This window comes from Colossoma macropomum, unplaced genomic scaffold (assembly GCF_904425465.1).
Source record: "Colossoma macropomum unplaced genomic scaffold, Colossoma_macropomum, whole genome shotgun sequence".
Lineage (NCBI taxonomy): Eukaryota > Metazoa > Chordata > Actinopteri > Characiformes > Serrasalmidae > Colossoma > Colossoma macropomum.
In genome coordinates, this window is record NW_023494808.1 from 1,528,458 (window position 1) to 1,547,798 (window position 19,341).

General features: G+C 40.2%; 1 protein-coding gene and 1 long non-coding RNA gene across 2 annotated transcripts; one reads left to right on the forward strand and one right to left on the reverse strand.

Annotated features, from left to right (window-relative positions):
• Positions 1 to 2,789: 2,789 nt before the first annotated feature.
• On the reverse strand, positions 2,790 to 8,918 carry LOC118798203 (fish-egg lectin-like). Its single transcript, XM_036557577.1, has 5 exons — positions 8,808 to 8,918; positions 7,193 to 7,420; positions 5,705 to 5,895; positions 3,303 to 3,430; positions 2,790 to 2,931 (listed from the first exon to the last, which is right to left on the reverse strand). Exons 1-5 carry the CDS (start codon positions 8,860 to 8,862, stop codon positions 2,790 to 2,792), a joined length of 744 nt encoding a protein of 247 aa, XP_036413470.1. The 5' UTR covers positions 8,863 to 8,918.
• Positions 8,919 to 18,083: 9,165 nt separating this feature from the next.
• LOC118798206 lies at positions 18,084 to 19,093 on the forward strand. The gene is made up of 3 exons (XR_005005984.1): positions 18,084 to 18,151; positions 18,366 to 18,490; positions 18,993 to 19,093. It is a non-coding gene; the product is annotated as an uncharacterized LOC118798206 (long non-coding RNA).
• The last annotated feature ends 248 nt before the right edge of the window (positions 19,094 to 19,341 follow it).

Genomic DNA, 19,341 nt, shown 5'->3' on the forward strand with positions numbered 1-19,341 from the left:
TTTTAGTTTAGATCTTTGTGAGGTATCACATTCTTTTCTGTATTTTTGGACTTTTCCCTTTTTGCCTTTGCCCTCTGGACTCTGTTTGCTGATTGTTATGTTTGTTTGTTTGTTTGTACTTTCTGTCTCTGTTGGATTTGACTTTTGCCTGTTACCTGACTATGATTTTGGATCATGATTTCACAAGTAAAGCTTTTTTCCATTTTTTCATCTACAGGCGTCTGAATCATTCTGGCACGCTGCAGCTGGATTTGGCTCAAGATTAAAAGTCACATATAGGAAAGAAAGTTTCACACTTCAAGCAAGTGAGATCATAGTACCTTTCAATGTGACTTGTGTTAAAAAAACAGGACTCTTCAACCGGGTCAGCTCCCGGTGTTCACTTAAATTAAAATCTATTTGCTCAAATAGTTGACTTGTTTGTGAACAATACATAACTACAACCTCATTTCCCAAAAAGTTGGGACGCTGTGCAAAATGTAAATAAAAAGAATACAATCGTGCAAATCATTTAAACCCTATATTTAATTGAAAATGCTTCAAAGACAACATATCAAATGTTGAAATTGAGAAATTTTATTGTTTTTTGAAAAATATTTGCCCATTTTGAATTTGATGCCAGCAACATGTTCCAAAAAGGTTGGGATAGGAGCAACAAAAGACTGGTAAAGTTGTGTAATGCTGAAAAAAAACACCTGGTGGTTGATTGGCAACAGGTCAGTAACATGATTGGGTATAAAGAGCATCTCAGAGATGCGGAGTCTTTCAGAAGTAAAGATGAGGAGGAGTTCACCACTCTGTGAAAGACTGCAACATCAAATAGTGCAACAATTCAAGAATAACGTCTCTCACTGTAAAATAGCAAATAACTTCTGCTTTTCATCATCTACGGTACATAATATCATTAAAAGATTCAGAGAATCTGGAGAAATCTCTGTATGTAAGGGACGAGGCCAAGAATCAGTATATGCTGGCCGTGATCTTTGGGCCCTCAGGCAGCACTGCATTAAAAACAGGCATGATTCTGTAGTGGAAATCACTGCATGGGCTCAGAAACACTTCTGAAAACCACTATCTGTGAAAACAGTTCATCACTGCATCCACAAAAGTTAAAACTGTAAAACGCAAACAAGAAACCAAAAATAAACAGGATCCAGAAATGCTGCCACCTTCTCTGGGCCTGAGCTCATTTAAACTGGACTGAGGTGAAGTGGAAAAGTGTCCTGTGGTCTGATGAATCAACATTTGAATTTCTTTTTGGAAATCATGGACACTGTGTCCTCCAGGCTAAAGACTACTCAGCTTGTTATCAGTGGACAGTTCAAAAGCCAGTATTCATGATGGTATAGGGGGCATTAGTGCACATGGCATGGGTGACCTGCCTGCAGTCCAGACCTGTTACCACTGAAAACATTTGCCGCATTATAAAATGAAAAATACGACGAAGGAGACCCTGAACTGTTGAGCAGCTGAAATCCTGTGTTAAGCAAAAATGGGAACTTTCTAAACTGCAGCAGTGTCTCCTCAGTCCCCAAACGCTTACAGAGTGTTGTTAAAATAAGGTGATGAAACACAGTGGTAAACAGGCCCCCGTCCCAACTTTTTTTGTCTGCTACTATCTGGCACTGACGCTCGAGACTGAAGGTGTGGCTAGGCAGATGACCACATGCAAAGGCTCATGGTAGCGCGCGGCCTCCAACAAAGGGACTGTTTGTGTTGTTTAATGTTGTTAATTGTTGTGTAAATGTTCTTTGTGTTATTTGGTGTTAGGGAGTAGGCTAATGTGTGGGTTTTGTGTGAGTGGGGGGGTCACCATCAGGGTGGAGCCGGTGGCTAGAGGTGACCTCCCTCTCAAGTTCAGTGTCTTATAGGTGCTCCTTTTTACTTGTGTGCTCAATAAAGACAGCAGAATCTTGGTTACCCAGGTGTTTCTTCGACTGATACCACAGTATTGTAAACACTGCCTTTACAAAGTGTAACTGGGATGTAATGCAAATGCTTATATTCTGTTTTCTGAATACATATTCCCAATACTTGTATTTTGTTACATCCCAACTCTGACATTAGCTATGTTTTAAGTAGCATCAAAGTAAAACTAAATGTAATGGCCACATCTGGAGTCTTGAATATATATGATGAACTTGTAAATCTACTAATGTCATTAATTACTTTGAGATTAATTAGATTATTATGGGTGAACTGAGCCATTTGATGTGACTCACTGAGGAGACCAACCTGCATAGTAGGAGACCATCAGTGCATAGTACTAGTGGCTGGTGGTCAAGTACAGTGTAGTGGGTAAGACCTCTGCTCTCCATCCAGCAGACAGGACTTAGATTCCCTGGGTGAGCTATTCCCAGCTATTCTAGCTGCTTTAGAATTACTCAGTACTTTTACATGTGATAAGAGAGAACTTCTATTTTTTCAAAAGAAATATTTTTCTAAGGGAATTTTCTATAAGCTTCTGTCCTAGTACCATGGACTTTTCAAAACAAAGCCCTTAAATCATAGAATATATGAAATGAAAAAATAACACTGGATTCAAATTTGGTTAACCAAAGTTTAGATTTATTGCATTGGGCTCAATATTACCTTCTTTTTCAGCCTAGCAACATGTGAAAGATTTGGTTAAATGCAATAGAAAAGGTGGAAATTTAATCAGGAAAGAGTTGATTATAGATCATAACTTTATTTTTTCTTTTGTGCTGCTGTTCATCCCCAGAGACTCTAAGAAGGGATGGGACGTCTGATCTGAACTTGACTGTAGGGCTCTAGAGGTCTCGCTCCTTTTATTCGGTGCAGTCCACGATGCTGTCATCTCTGCTGATGAGCCACAGGTGGCCGAGATCGTAGGAAACATGCTTGACTTTCTGAGGAGACGGCACTTGGCGCCACTCAGTGCCACCAGGGTTACTTGGTGAAACACCATCCCTGCAAAATACCGATCAAATTGGTCATTTGGTATCACAGGAAAAGGTATCTCGTTTCAAGATTCATCTACCATTTTTCTCCCCAATTTAGTCGTGTCTAATTCCACCCACTAGTTAGGACTCCCCCAATCACACAATACCACCAGCGCTAGTGGGCGACGGCTAGCACAGGCTTCTTCCAAAACCTGTGAAGCTGTACCGCATCTTTTCAAACTGCAGCTAACGCAACGTCATTGGACAGTTGAACGCACTCAGAGGACAGTGCCAACTAGGGCCAACGCTTAGATGGTTGCGCCACTCGGGAGCCGCTCACCTACCACATTTCTTACCAAACATCCACTACACACAATAATAACTACTTAAGAAAACTACCTCTGATAGACATCTCCATTGGAATTGACCCCATAGACTTTTCCATCAGTGGAAACCTCAATCATGGAAAGACCTCCAGGTATCTGCTGCCAGTTTAAGGAGCCACCACAAGCAGTTGGAGTCACGCCCTGAAATAAAGCAGACTCAGACTGAAAACTAGGCAAAAAAACACGGCAGAGACTAATAAATGATATAGTGTAATAAGATAATAAGACTAGCAAACATACTAAACACAAAGATTTTTAGTCATCGCTTAAATAAAAGTACAATCAAGAGTAAAACAACACAATATATAGATGCAAGTGGCAATACTTGGAGTCCAAGCACTGATTAGGTCCACAGCGCCAGACTGGGGCCTGTTCACAGACAGCAGATAAATCATACTCATGAAGTCAGACTTTATCAAGTGTACTTCATATGTCATGATTATTGATCAGGGACCTTCAAATAAGATATTCTTTCAAGGAGACATGGCACTGAGAAAGTTGTTTAAAAAATTCTGACACCTGTGTTCAGTGCACATCTGCAGCTACTTCTGCTGTGAAGTCTGAATCTCCAGACTAGCTGCTTTCCTTGCAGAGCACTGTGACACTATGAGTGTGCCTTCGTTCTGTCTACCAATCCCACTAGCCTCTCTTAGTGGCAGCTAGGGGCTAACAGCACAGTGTATGCATGTATTAAACAGCGCTTCAGGGCAATTAATAAGTATAAATATAGTACAAGAATGTGTTGCCGCACCATGCTGTAAGCAGTTCAGTTTTTAAAAGAGAAGAAATGTTTATATTTTGTAGTTTGCCTTTTATTATAGCATAAATTTAGCCCAAAAAATGAAAAAATGACTTAAAAACTAAATACCTACCCAATAAACAATTATTCAAATAGTTGAATATTCGGGTCCAGCCCTAATATATTTGATTAGACTGTTGGAAAAATTGAGCCCCTCAGTGGTCAATTGTTTTGAAATTTTATAGGGTAACCACAGGTCCCTACTTAGACATACCAATGAAGTTCCATGATGATTGGTCAATGTTAAGTCTGTCAAATGTCTGCTGAAAGCTGATTGGCTCATGGTGGCTACAGTTTTCTAAATATTACCCTTACTTATTAACCCAACTATAAGTAAGCTCAAAGATGCAGCGTGCAAAATCTCTGCTTGACTGGCTGAACAGATGCTACTTAGCTTAATAGTGCCCCCTATTGACATAAAAATGCCAATTTATAGACTACTTTAGAATCTTTTGACACACAAGCCTACCAAGTTTCATTAGAATCACACACAGCATTAATGACTTACAGCTAAACAGACATCTAACCCAGATGGTTTGATTGCCATGTGGCAGTTGTGTAAAATGTTGATTTTGTTTTTATAATTATTGAGGTTCAGGCTGTTGCAGATACATTTTCTGAGGATTTTATGAAACATATGACAAGTTTGCGAAAGTAGGTGTTTGCAAAAAATTCTAAATATGTTTTCCCAAGAAGGACCACTCTGAGTTTTTAATGAATTAAGTATGAGCCAATGAATCAGCAGCACAAAGAAATATGTCTGCAAGCCTAATTGTGTGGGAGATATGGGCCAAAACATGAAACACCATGCTGTACCCCCCCCTTCTGGCCAACGGGGCTTGTGAGTCTGAGTAGCGAGAGGGAGTATGTGGCCTGCGCCCGTCCCCCGGGCCCCAATTGCTGGCGCAGGAGCTGGCAGGAAGGTGGGGCCCAAGCTCCGAGCAGGGACGAAGCCTGGTGTGGACGGCGGGGAGAGAACAGACAGTGAGAGTCCCAAGCTCCACCTCCTGGGCGCCGCCTTCGGTCCCGCAGTGAGGACACTTTAACTTGCCTCACGTTCAATCCAGGCAGCCGAGCTGCCAAATATGGCAAGCCAAACGTGTCAGAACTCGTCAGGGTTTTATTTGGCATTAAAAAGCACGCGCTACATTTAAAAACACCGTCCAAAGCGGTGTTTAAGGGTTTTCTTTTCGCAGTCAGGTAAATGCGAGGTGCCGCCAGGTACCTGTTGGGGAAGGAGGAGATATGTAAATTCAGGTCATTTCTGCCTATGAGATGCGTGGTGGCGTTACCTAAGCGCCTGCTGCCGGGAGGCGTTCTAAAACGCCTGGCGGCGCCTGGCCCGGGGGGCGGGCGCAAGCCACAGAGTACTACTAAGTTTAATGTATATAGGCCTTAGAATTTGGTCTGGATGGTTCATCTTAAGATAATTTATGTGAATCTGAGCTAAAACAATATGGGACCAGCACCTTTTGGTGCATCGACCCCAGATTTAGAAGCACGACATGCCACTTGTCACCACTTGCTAAAGAGCAGTAATATTCACTTCAAGCCCTATGTGGTGTTTAATGGGCAAATATTCATAAAGGACATTATTATCTGTATCTGTAGGTTACCTTCATAACGTAGATGTTGTCTGCAGAGTTGACTCCCCAGCAGCTGTACGGCCCACAGCTGTAGTACTTCAGCTTTCCTGGGATATTTGTCCAAGAAGAACCTTGCCCCCCAGTAAGGCAGTAGATATCATCATACATGTTGACACCTGCTGGAGAGACCATTCCTCCTGCATCCACCTGTTTCAGCAGACCTGGGAAACAAAGGAAGACAAAGACATAGTATAGGGGCAGAAGCAGATGGACAGAAATTCAAAGAATTGACTGGGACACCCAATGAGAGCTCAGAGACACACACACAAACACCAGTGCGAGTTACCCAAAGTGCTTTATTAACACCACAACATAAACGTGGCTTGCTCAGCCTTTAACTTCAACAAGACAAACCTCCCTCTTTCTCATCCTTTTTCTTTTCTTTCTCTCTCCAGCCTGCATGCGAACGGCACGGAGACCAGCGTCCTCTCTCTCACGCTGGACGGAGCCAGTCTTTAGTGTCCATGCTCCTCCCCTGATTCGCCTCAGCTGATGATTTGACCTGACGTTCTTTATACACAGACTGAGGTAGTTTGTATACTGACAAGTTTAAATATGGCATCGTCTGCAAATTCGCGTGCACGGTTTCTATTTATTTGCTGAGATTAAAAAATGCAGTATAAAATGTCCGAAATTTTGCACAGACCACATTTAAATTTTCCTCAAGCATCTTGTAGACTGTATATACGAACATTCAGGATGCTTACAGTCTCAATCCTGCCACATCAGCTCCTCAGCAACTTCTACAGGTCCGCAGTGGAGAGTCTGGTACGGCAGCTCCACTGCTGCAGAACGGAAAGCTCTGCAAAGGGTGGTGAGAACCGCCTAGTCCATCAGTGCAGCTGCCCTCCCAGCCATACAGGACATTTACAGTAAAGGATGTATGTGAAAGCCAGCAGTATCACCTCACCAACACACGCAGCTACTTCCAGCTCCACCCTCTGCCGTCTTGGTGGAGATTACAGAATATCTGATTTCCACCCTCCATTTGTTTAACTTGTTTAAAGCTACAGCACCCACCAGATCACAGATACAAACGCTGCTCAAACTATATGCAAACTGCACTTTAATCTAACATCAGACTCTCTCCGTGTTTCTGCTGCCTGACTTTACTTGGACTGAGCACTCGAACAAGCATTCATAACATCATTTACTTAACATTCAAATAAAATTTTCACACTGGGCCTGAGTCTATTTGTTGATTTTTAGCACTTAGTGTGTTTCCATATCTTTTGTTGTCCACTAGTACATGTGCGCTCATGTCCTTGTCTATATGTTTAGGCACCAGAGGAGCAGCTTGAAGTTTTTTAATTGTTTAAAATTGGATCATTAGTTTTTGTAATATGTTAAATTCAGCAAATAAATAGTCACTGTATATTACAATGTGTAGAAGTGGGTATATGACGGTATATGTTACATTACTGTACGTAAAATGTCTGTGAAGTAAGACCAGCCCACCTGGAACAAAAACCCAATCTCCTCTCCCAAGTTTGTAGATGTAATTGTTGGAATCGACTCCCCAGACGCCAGCAGGTCCCACACTGACGTGCTTCAGAGATCCAGGAACCTGGATCCAGCCGTTACTGTACAGGGTGAAGACCTGATCATTGGAGTTGACTCCAAACACTTGACCGTTTGAAACATCAATCTGCTTCAGCCTGCCTGGAACCACTCTACACTCCAGAGCTGTAAAGATAGATAGATATATCGCAGCAGCAATTCACATAAATCAGCCAACACAAATAAAAAAAAAATTTAACTGAACAAATTGCAAATATATACAGTAAAAAATTAGGACACCCCATTAAATATTTATTTCTTTATTAAAAAAATATGGACATGCCAATATTTGATCTTCTTTTCAACAATATCTATAGATAAAGGTGATGTAACTGCATTACCTTTGCAAAAACAATGAAAAATTGATCATTTATTTAACCAAGAAATTAAAAAGATGCCAACTCTTACTGAAGAAAAGGTAAGAAACCCGATGCCCTAATAGATGGTATTTCCTCCTTTGGCTGAAATAACCTCAATTAGACATTTCCTATACCAGTTCTATCCTTTCCTATATGTCTACCAGTCTCTGACATCAAAAGAGACGAAGTTTTTCCTACTCCTCCATGCTGCATGCACAGCCTCAACTCTCCATTTCTTTCTTTTGAGCCTTCCTTTGTGGATTTACTGCAGTGTTTTGGGTCACTGTCATGTTGCATGGTTAACCTCTTTAAACGCTTTACCTTCAATATTTGGACAGATGGTCTCACATTTTCCTCAAAGCAGCCTCTGGCACAATAAAGACTTCAAAGTGGATTTTATGATGGAGAGCTTGCCAAGCCCTGCTGCAGCAAAGCAGCCCCATACCACGACACTTCCACCGCCATGCTTCACAGTTGGTGTGAGGTTCTTGTGCTCAAGTGTTTTGTTTGAAATAATTCACTTTTGAATTCATCTGAAAGCACGTTGTTCCAGAGGTACCGGTCTTTGTCTAGGTGTTCTCTGGCAAACTTTAGTCTTACCCTAAAACTAAAACAGTGAGAGGTTCCTCCTTGCACACTTCACATGGAAATCAAACTTTGTAGATTCTATGGTAGATTTATGGACTTTGACATCTACTGTGGTAAGAGCTACATGTAGGTCCTGTGATGACATTTTAGGATTGTTGGAAATTTATGCATCTCACGGTCTGCTCTTGGCCTGAACTTGCTAGGACGACCTGACCTGGCCATGGTGGCAGTTGTTTTAAATGTTCTTCACTTGAGTTGTGTTGTCTTGTGTTTACTCACAAGAAAATTACATTTTAATTATATTTTACAAATCATTTTTTCAAAATATTTCTTCATTTTTATCTCCTTTTCGCAATATTGTTAAAATGCAGATCAAATGTCCAAATGTTTGTTTTTTTTCAAATGGCTGTATATTTTAATAAAGTGTCAAACTATTTTTTTTTTTGCTTGAAAATACATATGTGTGATTTATGTATTGTAAATATATTACATAACACAAAGAAACAAGTAATCGGGCAGATTTATCTCATTGTATATTTCTATTGTAAAGAGACACACATACTCACCCAGGGAGGTGATGCAGAAGCTGAGGAGAACAAAGAGGACTGCTGTTCTCTCCATGGTCTTCAGTCAGAGTCAGTGTTCGTCTTGATGAAAACTGCAATGCTGAGACTGAGCAGATCTGGGGAGTATATATAATCAAAGAAAGAGGAACAAAGTCAGGTAAATCTGATAAGAAGGTGCCAAAGTAAACCAAAAAGGGCCAATCAGGAGGGGAGGATCCTGGGGAGATAAGGTTTATTTGCCATTAAAAGCTAGAATTATATCTCAGCTTGTATGTCAAGCATAATGCAATAAAGTCCTAGACTTATTTTTATTATAGTACTAGACATATAATAGTAAAGATACTATATTTTACGCTACTACAGACAGCATCCATACATTGTCAACAATGTTATAAAAACATCATTATGTTTGTACCTTGTTTGTACATTATTATGTTTGTGTTTTTTGGCCTTGTCCCTTACATACAGAGATTTCTCCAGATTCTCTGAATCTTTTAATGTTATTATGCATTGTAGATGATGAAAAGCAAAAGTTCTTTGCTATTTTACGTTGAGAAACATTATTCTTGAATTGTTACACTATTTGACTACTATACTTCTGAAAGACTCCGCCTCTCTGAGATGCTTTTTTTATACCCAATCATGTTTCTGACCTGTTGCCAATTCACCAACTAGGTGTTTTTTTTAGAATTACACAACTTTACCAGCCTTTCTTGGAAGGTGTTGCTGGCATCAAATTCAAAATGGGCAAATAGTTTTCAAAAAACAATAAAATATCTCAGTTTCAACATTTGATATGTTGTCTTTGAAGCATTTGCAATTAAATATAGGGTTTTAATGATTTGCACATCATTGCATTTTGTTTTTATTTACATTTTTTACAGCCTCCTAACTTATTTGGAAATGGGGTTGTATAACATTCTAGAAATGGTTACAAAGGCATTTCTGAGGCTCTGGGACCCCAATGAACCAGAGTGAAAGCAGTTATCTCCAAATGGAAAAGGGGTGAATCTTACCAGAGGTGCCCGGCAAACCAAAAATTCCTCCAAGAGCACAGCAACAACTCATCCAGGGAGTCACAAAAGAACCCAGATGAACATCTAAGGAACTGCAAGCCTCACTCAACTCAAAGACAAATTTGATGTTTAGAATTCCACCATTTGAAAGAGACTGGGCAGCAAAAATCCAGGAGCGAAATTCCCGTATCCAGGTAACGAACAACACTGCTAACTCAAAAGAAACAAAAAACTCTATTTAGAATGAAACAATCCTTTTGAAATAATGTTCTGTGGACTGATGTGTTGCAAGACAGAGATCCTGTTATATCTGGTGTAAAGCTAATCCAGGATTCTGCAATAAGAACCTCATACCAACAGTGAAGCATGGTGGTGGGAGTGTGACAGTTATGTGAAAATAAATCAGGAGTACCTTTTCACAGCACTGTATATGTGTTTCTACTGAAGTAATGTTGTTTATTGTCTACATTTACTTTTAATTATATTTATTGCTATTTTAGTTGTTTCTTCCTTATTTTAAATTGCATTCTGAACTAACAGCTGATCGCATGATTATCAGAGATCTGCACAAAAATATTGATTGTCTGTGTCTCCAATAGATGCACAAATGGTTGGTCATGTGTTTTCCTCACTTATAGTAGAATGTCTTTTGCAGGTGTGCTCTGACTTGTAAGTGCTTAAAACAGACTGTCTATTGTTCTCAGTATGTACATACAGCTACTTGTATGCTTTACAAACAGAAAGTCTGTTGTCTTGACAAGGTGCTTAGCAGTTGAACAAACAGCTGAAAGAAAGTGGTTTTCCAGTTGTGCTAACACTCAGGAAGGACACTGATATGGTGTGATGGAAATCTCCCCATTAGGAGAAAAGGTGGTTAAATTCCTGGTCTGGATCCCCACAGAGCCACACCTGTCCCCCGAACATACATCATACCTTTGACCCCGTCTACCCCTGGTCACTTCATGTGACTAGTATCTGGATTGCATCCTGATAAGATTTTAGCCACATGCATTTACATTTGGTAGTCAAATGTATCTCCAGTTATATGAGCCTCCTCCATGATAATCTTCCTCGCAGACTCAGATCACAGCTAGTGTAATAACTAATCCAGCTGAAGGTTTAGTACATTTTTTAAAAAAGTGATCTGAAATTTACTGAAACTTCGGCTAGATTAGCTGAGAAGTTGAGCCTTTCCTGTAAGAACCTCAGGCGTCCGAGTGAGTTTAACTTCCATGTTTTGGAGCTTCTCCTGCTCCAAAGGATAAACTGGACTTGACTGTCGATGAGGCGCTTGACTTTTATTACAGATAGCTCATTTATTAAACACAAACAAAGACGAGTGCCAATGAGGAAAAAAGAAAAGAGAAAAAGTTGCCATGACTACAGTTTCCGGAGTAATAATGCAAATACACCACAATACCTATAATTCAGTGTCCTTAAGCTTCGTAAATGACCATTGAAAAATTCAAAGCCGCCAAACCGGGAGGCAGCCTTGTGTCTGTGGAATTGAATTTTTATTTGTTGTGTGCAGGAACCCACACATTTAGACAGTCTGTTAAACAGTGGACAGTCACAGTCATAGAGGCTGGACAGATGCCAAGATTAGGCCCAGATTATACATGATAAGTGACAGGTGTGACAGACATGACCATGTAGGGATAGACATAAACAGGCAGAACAGAATGTTCTAGGTACAGTCACATCACATGCACACACAATCCTGAATATAAAAACATATAACACAGCACTGAACACATTACACAGCAGTACATCCCTTCACCATTAAAAATGAAGGGCAAAATCAGGTAATGTTGGAAGTAAAGGCTTTTATTAATTTACCGTTTAAAGACTGGCAAAATAATTCAGTCAGTTTTGTTTGTGCTTTTTTCCATGTGTCTCAAATCCAAGTCAAATCTCGAGTCAGTTAAGCATGAGTTTGTGTCGAGTTACGAGCCAGTTAAGTGGGCTCCTGAGTTGTGAGTTGGGTCAAGATGCAACTCAAGTCCCCATCTCTGTGTGAAGGTTTGTTTACAGGAACATTGAAGAATATTTGTTTGTGTCTATTACTTTTGATTTTCAGGAAAAAATATCCCCTTCAAAAGAACTGACCCTTTGCTAAATTAGGACCGATACACCTTTCAGTCAATCCCAGCCATTTCTAAACGTATTTTCCCAAGTTAGCATCCCAAAAGAAATTCTGACTGATCAGGTCACTACATGCATATTTTTGAATCATACAAATTGTTGTGTATGAAATTCAGTCGATGCTTTACTATGCCTGAAACAGATGGCATGGTCAAATTATTTAATCAAACCCTCATGTGACCAAATCACAAAATGAAGTGGATGTTAGTATACAAGAATGCTAGAAAGTGGCTGGAATTGCGACAAGACATCTCAAAGGCATCCTAAGGGTTCTCCCTGTTCAGTTTACTACTATATGCATGGACGCCTCGAGGCACCTAGACATCATCTGCAAACACTGGGTGGGTGGACCTTCAATCAGCAAAAACGAAGTTCTGTATATACTTCTTTTGAGCGTCCATAATGCCGGAGAATTTGGTCCAGGCTCAAGAACATCAATCCTGACTCTACACCAGCAACACCAGTTTACATCAGCAAAAAGTTGATTTCACTCCCCATATTGACCTCTACATTACTCACCAATTGGCAAGCTCTGTTAAAGGTCACGTGTCAGAGAGGGCGATTATGATGGTGAACAGATCTATTCTAAAATCTCCTAAGGCAACAGTAAGGCTGTGTTCACATTACCAGGTTGAAGTGGCACCAATCTGATTTTTGCCCTAATGTGACTCTGATGTTTTCAGGGCTGTGTGGACACAAATCTGATCTTTTCAATCCAACCTGAGCCACTTTAATATGTGGTCCTAGACCGGATACATATTTGATTTGTGACCATGCAACCTTAATGAGACGCTCAGATCAGAATTCATGTGCTTTTTTTCCAATGCGCATGCGCCATCCTGTCAGAGAGATCGGATTTGAGAAAAAAATCGGATTTCAGCAACGAGGCTTGTGAGGTAAACGTAGCCAAAGTGGATCGGATTTGAAAAGAACATCAGATCTGAGTCACATTAGGGCAAAAAATCTGATTTGTGCCACTTCAGCCGTAGCCTAAGAGATGCCCCCTGTTTCTTAGGTGGCTGTAATTGGAGGGAGTAATGAGTTGGTTCCTGAGGTGTCAAAATTTTTTTATTATAATCTAATCTCCTATGGTGTCCAAGAAAATGGAGATTTCTCAGTTGTACATTGTTATCCAATGTGTTCTCGCCTCTATCTGGCTGTGCTTACATCAAAGAACATCACATCTAGATTCCTCTTGATGTGGTTGTGCACAGCCTTGAGTCAGACAGGAGTCAAAAAGTCAATGTGGGGCCTAAATTTGATGCTTATCCTGTGCTGCCTTTTGATGAGTTCTTCTGTTGGTTAGGTGCAGCTCACATTACTCAACACCGGACTTAACAAAAGCTTACCAGCAGATCCCATTGACTCCAGTTTTCCATGAAAAAGGTCTTCTCTATCCCAAATGGTTTACACCAATTTGTAATCCCTCTGGCTGTTCAGAGGTCAGTTGGTGGGTCATGTGGCAGTGGATGGATAGTTAATTTTCAGCAGTAGGGCAGTGGTTTTGAGGAACTAGTAGGTAATTGGTAATGGTTTACACCTGTACATGGTTAATGGAGGCCAACGTATGTGTGTGTGTTTCCTCAGTAGGCTGCCAGAGACCAGAGAGAGAGGATTCCTCAAACATGGAGCCCAGAAAGGAGCCAGACAGAAAAAGGTAGAAAACGTGTGTTGTGTGTATGAGAGCTGATAAGTTATTCAAGCTCTGTGTTGAACTACTCCTGCCTCGTGTACCTTTCCTCCAAATGTGGCCAAAGTTTAATAGAGATCCAGCCAAGAAAAACATGTAGGGCTTTGCAAAGACACAATAGGGACTTTCAATCCACAGATACTGATAACATAAGATAACCATATCATTGTTGACAGGCAAACAATGAAGATGTGAGGAGTCTGGGCAGGAACAGAAAGTTACACACAAGACCAGGATGCAGCCCAGAGGAGTTGCAGAGCTGGAAGGATGTTGACCAAATCTGAGTGGAACCACAAGGTGCCAAAGCAAAGAACACATGCCCTTTGTTGCCACTGTTGTATTCGTTAAAGCCATAAATAGTCATGATAAATATCAATCATCTAAAGTTTTTTTTATATATATTGAGTATAAATAACTGAATTCTTGATATTTTTCTAATAGATTCATGATCTGCTCCACAGCTTCTTCTAAAGAAGAAACTCTCCCTCTATTTCTCTTTTCTTCTGCAGTTTACTAAGAAAGCTATAGAGATGAGTCCACCACCATCTCTACAGTCTTTTGTGTGGGAAGCAGCATCAGTAAACCAGCTGCTCGACTTCCTTTCTGTAGGCAGAGTCATCTCCGTTGGCTGAGGCCCACCATAGTGGTGTCATCTGTAAACTTCAGGATTCTCAGAGCTGGTTCCTTGGAGATGTAGTCATTGGTGTAGAGCCTGAAGAGAAGGGATGAGAGCACACAACCTTGTGGTACTCCAGTACTGAGGGTCTGGGGATCTGAGGTGTGTTTTCTAGCTGCACCTGCTGTCGCCTGACTGTCAGGAAATCCATGATCCACTGGCTGATGGGATCTGGCATAGACAGCTGAAGCAGTTTGACCTGCAGTAACTCTGGCACTATGTTGTTGAAAGCTGAGTTAAAGTCATCAAACAGAACTTTAGCATAGGTTGCAGGACTGTTGAGAAGTTATAGCGTGAAGTGTAGAGGCAAGTTGAACATGTCATCGACTTGTTATCTTTTTACTCCAACTACAGGAGACTCAGCAGAAGGTGGATAATGGCCTTCAGATGGGCTAAGACCAGGTGTTCGAAGACGTTCATGACCACAGAGGTCAGTGCTACTGGCCTGTAGTCATTTAGTCCAGTAATGTTTGTTTTTCTGTGGACTAGAATGGTGATTGGGGTTTTGAAGCAAGTGGGAACAGAGCAAACCTTTTTGACCTCTACACAGGGCACTGACCTAACACGGATGGCTTTGAGAGTACGTCAGATGTGGTCATTGCAGCAAAGGTCACTAAAAATCTGTGGATGGCTGTCAGTGCCAGGGGAAGTAGCACTAATGTGTCCTACTTCTCTGCAGTCCAAACAAATGTGATGTCCTTATTCATCTCATCTATTCTTTCTTGGGTCAAGGTCCGCCATAGGGGTCATGTTGCTGAAGATGGGGTATGCCTACCCCATACGCTGGTCCCTGGGGCTGAGGGAGATGGTGCACAGGGTAATTTTCTCTCTTCTTCCACCAGCTTATTTCCAAGAGCCTTCATCTGTGTAGCCAATTCTTATTGTAGCTCTGACGGAAGCTTTCTTTCAAAGCTTCCAGATCAAACTGGGTACATTCTTGCCTAATGCTTTGGTGAGGGGCTTATGCTGAATGGACCACCTAGACTTGAGCAACAATATAATACATTCCACTAATTCTGCCTCCAACACCAGAGCTTCTGCCATAGCTGCCTCAAACTTGAGTCATTATGGATCACGATGCAGGAGTGGTGTAATTTCCATCTCACAAATCTAGGATGCAGCTCCATTAAGAAACTGGTCAGGCATCACTCATCCTCACCCTTTGCAGCTTCTTCATCCACTTGAGAGGTTGTTACAGGGAGAACATTTTCAGTCAGTCAGAGCCTTATACTATACTTCAGCATGACTGTACTGAAGAGCTTATGTGACTGGACCATGTCTCCCAACTGACACACATACACATATGATTACATATTTAAATCGTGTCATCTAGCTACCACACCTGGGTTTTACAAAGCCACATTTTCTCATAAATTTCATTATAAAGCATTTTGAGCTTCTAAGTGTCATGTTAACTGCTCTATACATAAAGTTATCATAATTATTGTTATTACTTTTATTATTAACTAATGTATGCTGTCACAGACAGACACTTGTTATGTTTAAGCATCACCAAAGTTAAATGCAAGTTTCTAACATTTTTTGTGAGGAGGGGTCAGATAGTTCTAGATATTTCTCAACATCTCAACTTGGTTTCAGATTTGACATGACTTTAACACCCACTGTAAATGCTCCAGAGGATGTAAAGAGTTGATTATCAATATGATTGAAAAATGTAACATATTGCTTACACTGAAAAAAATGAACTTGGCCCTTAGTAAATTTTACACAATACAATTGTGCATGTTTTTCTCAATTTAAATGTGTTTTTGCTTCAACTAAATAATAATAAGCAATGTTGAAAACCAGTAAACTAAACGTATGAAACTCGCTTAAAGTGAGTTAGAAATAATTATGTTGTGTCGAGGGGTAGAAACTGCGCATGCGCAGACACAGCTTTTCTACACCTCGTCTCTGGGAGGATTTAGCTGACCTGAGGAAATTCTGTCATCTGACATTCACAAGACAGGATACTGTATATTGTCTGTTTGTCAGTATGGACATATAACATATTCATGACATTTACGCAGAAAAATACTGGCAAAACCGTGAGGTTAAGGGAGGACTTAGCATGGCTTAAAATTTGCTAGCTTAGCTGACTTAGCTAGCTAGCCAGGTTAGTTTAAACTGACGCAGATTCAAAAAACACATAACAATACTCAGACAAATAATCACTAAACTCACTAAAGCTGACCGCAGTGTTTTAATGGTAAAGGTCAGTGTTTTAATATAGTGTGTCCTTCATAAGTATCTGTCATGTTGAGGTCCTCACTAAGTTTGATCATCAACACAGCCGTTAGCTAACGGCACTGTGGACCTAGCCTGCTAGCCTACTAACGGCGCCATTTTCTATGGTTCACTGCAGACGAGCGTGTTTAGCTGCTCTGTCATCGTACAAGTACATGGTAAATATCGTTTAGTGGTTGTAGATGCACAGAACGCAGCGCTGGATAAAACTGAAAACGTACAGTTAAGGGACGACTAGCATAGCATAAGTTTGTGAGGGACTCAGTTCAACACATATTCTTAGTAAACAGACCTAGCTAGCGTTAGCTAGTTGTGTGTCCTTCACGTGACCTGTAATAATCTTTTCTGAGGCTGCGCTCGCTTCACCTGTGATTTTGGATGTGATATTTGGGTACTAGGTGTCCACAAACCTGTGTAATTTCAGCCTTTGTTAGCAAGCTAGCTCCACCGAGCCTGGGGTTTGGATATGGAGCCTGCTAACGCTATTGTAGCTAGCGTTAGCTTAGCAAACATAGCGATAGCAGCTAGTAGGTTACAGACATCAGTTACCTGGTTTAATTTCAACGTCTGTCCATTTAACACTTAATGCTCTGTTCGATGAACCCAGTTTGTAATGTGTTGTTCCAGCATGGACTCTGATACCATTAGCGCAGCTAGCTAGCGTTAGTTAGCTAAGCAAACGTTAGTGTTAGCAGCTAGCTGGCTAACTTAGCTAGTAGGCTACAAACACCACGAAGCAGGTTTAACATTTATTTCAGCTTTCTGTTCCTTCAACACCCATCGCTCGACTTTACTCTGTCAGAACTGTCAGTGGAGATTCAGTTCGGCATGATAGAATCCATTATCTTGTTAATTAGCAAGCTAATGATAATCTAACTGTTCAGCCCTGTAGTGGAAAAGAGGTTTATGTTTGCCTGTATAACAGCAGAGTGACACTGATCATCATTATAATCAGAATATAAGTTTGTATATAAGATGATGCGCACACACACACACACACACACACACACACACACACACACACTCACACACACACACACACACACACACATGTATTTTGCTCATGTGACCCCCCTGTCATTGTTACCAAAATGTGGTTTACCTTATGTTTAGTCAACCTGCATTTATGTTAAACATTATGGTCTTCAAGTGCCAAGTGGTAGAAGTAATTATTATACATATTTGATGATCAATAATGCACAAACCCTAGACAGGGAATGCTGAAAGCTATATTGATTAAAAGAACCTTGATGTGACTTAAATATCATAGTTGGTTTCAAACTAAAACAATGCTCACAGGATTAAAACAAATAGCTAAATATGAGTAAAATAATATATACTATTGTAAGACTAATAAATTATAATGCACTGTTGTGTCCTTCCACATGGTGAGATAAAACATTAAGGTAAAGTGATATAACATTAAAGTAAAGCTTATGTTTAAGATAAAACGTTAACATGGTTTTTCGTTTAAGCTTAATTAAAAGTCCTCTTTGTTTATAGGTTAAGGCTTACCAAGGTTGTTGAGTGCCGAGTTTTAAAGGATTCTCTGGCATGTTTTACGTCTCTGGTAGGTGCATTTTTATGATCCAGATTTGATATTTAACTATGAGGCTATTTGTTTTGTAAAGCTGCTTTTTATTTATTTGTTTTATTGTTCAAATTAGTAATCATTTTTCAGTCTCTAAGATGATCAAGATTTTGATGTTCATATGTTTCTTTTATCTGTTCCTTGTATGCTTATCAAGTTAATGTACCTTTTTTTTCTTTTTTTCTTTAAACAGTTGAAGGTATATTCTAACAAGTGCAATCAATGGTGAAGAATGTCCACCGTAAAAGAGAAGCCATCATAAAAGCTCTTTGTCCACACCTGAATGATGATGATGGATTTCTTATCAAGGAGTACAGGGTAAGTCAGTATGTGACCTGAGCACATCACCATCATTTTAATTCACTTCTAATGTCTAACTAAGGTAAATTCATCTTATTTCATATTTGAGCTCTTTTAAATACTGTGTGTGTCTTCCAGGCACCTCAGTTCTTATATCAATTGCTAATAACATTTGCTTAATAAAATCAGCCCCTCCCATCTGTGTAGTAAATCCAAATCAAAACGCGGCGCTGGTGTGTTAGTATGTTAGGACCAACCATAGATTGTAGGTGCCAGTGTGAGAAGGGTGAACTAGAACTGTCCATTTTATAGTGTGTATTTTACCATTGAATTCTCCAGTTTTGTGGAGATGGGGGCTGATTTTATTTAGATTCATCATAAAATAAGTATTTGATATTAAAAAAAAACTGTCGGAGGTGCCTGGAAGTATTTAGAAGAGCTCAAATGAGAAATAAACTGAACTCTTTATGGAGCAAGAGTACAATGGAGTTTAGTATTAATAACAAGATTTAATCTGTAGGACATTCTTGGTGAAGACATACTGAGAGACCAGCACAGCACTGAAATTGATATTCATGTCATCAGAAGAGGGTGGAGCTCTTGGAGAATATGATGGAAACGTTATTGTAGGAAACATCAAATCAGTTGCACCAGACTGCAGTAATGCTTGGAGTAATCTGTGCACTGAATATGCCTCACCACAATGGGCGGAAGTGCTGCTATGAATTTGTATGTTCCTCATGCCAACGGATGGTGCAAAGCTCTCCCCTAATATTCTTGGTTTGGAAAACAAAATCTTGGGATAGTCAAAGTAGGCTGTCCATTCTGGAAATATATGGACTTTTTCACACTAGCTTCTGCTTTGACTG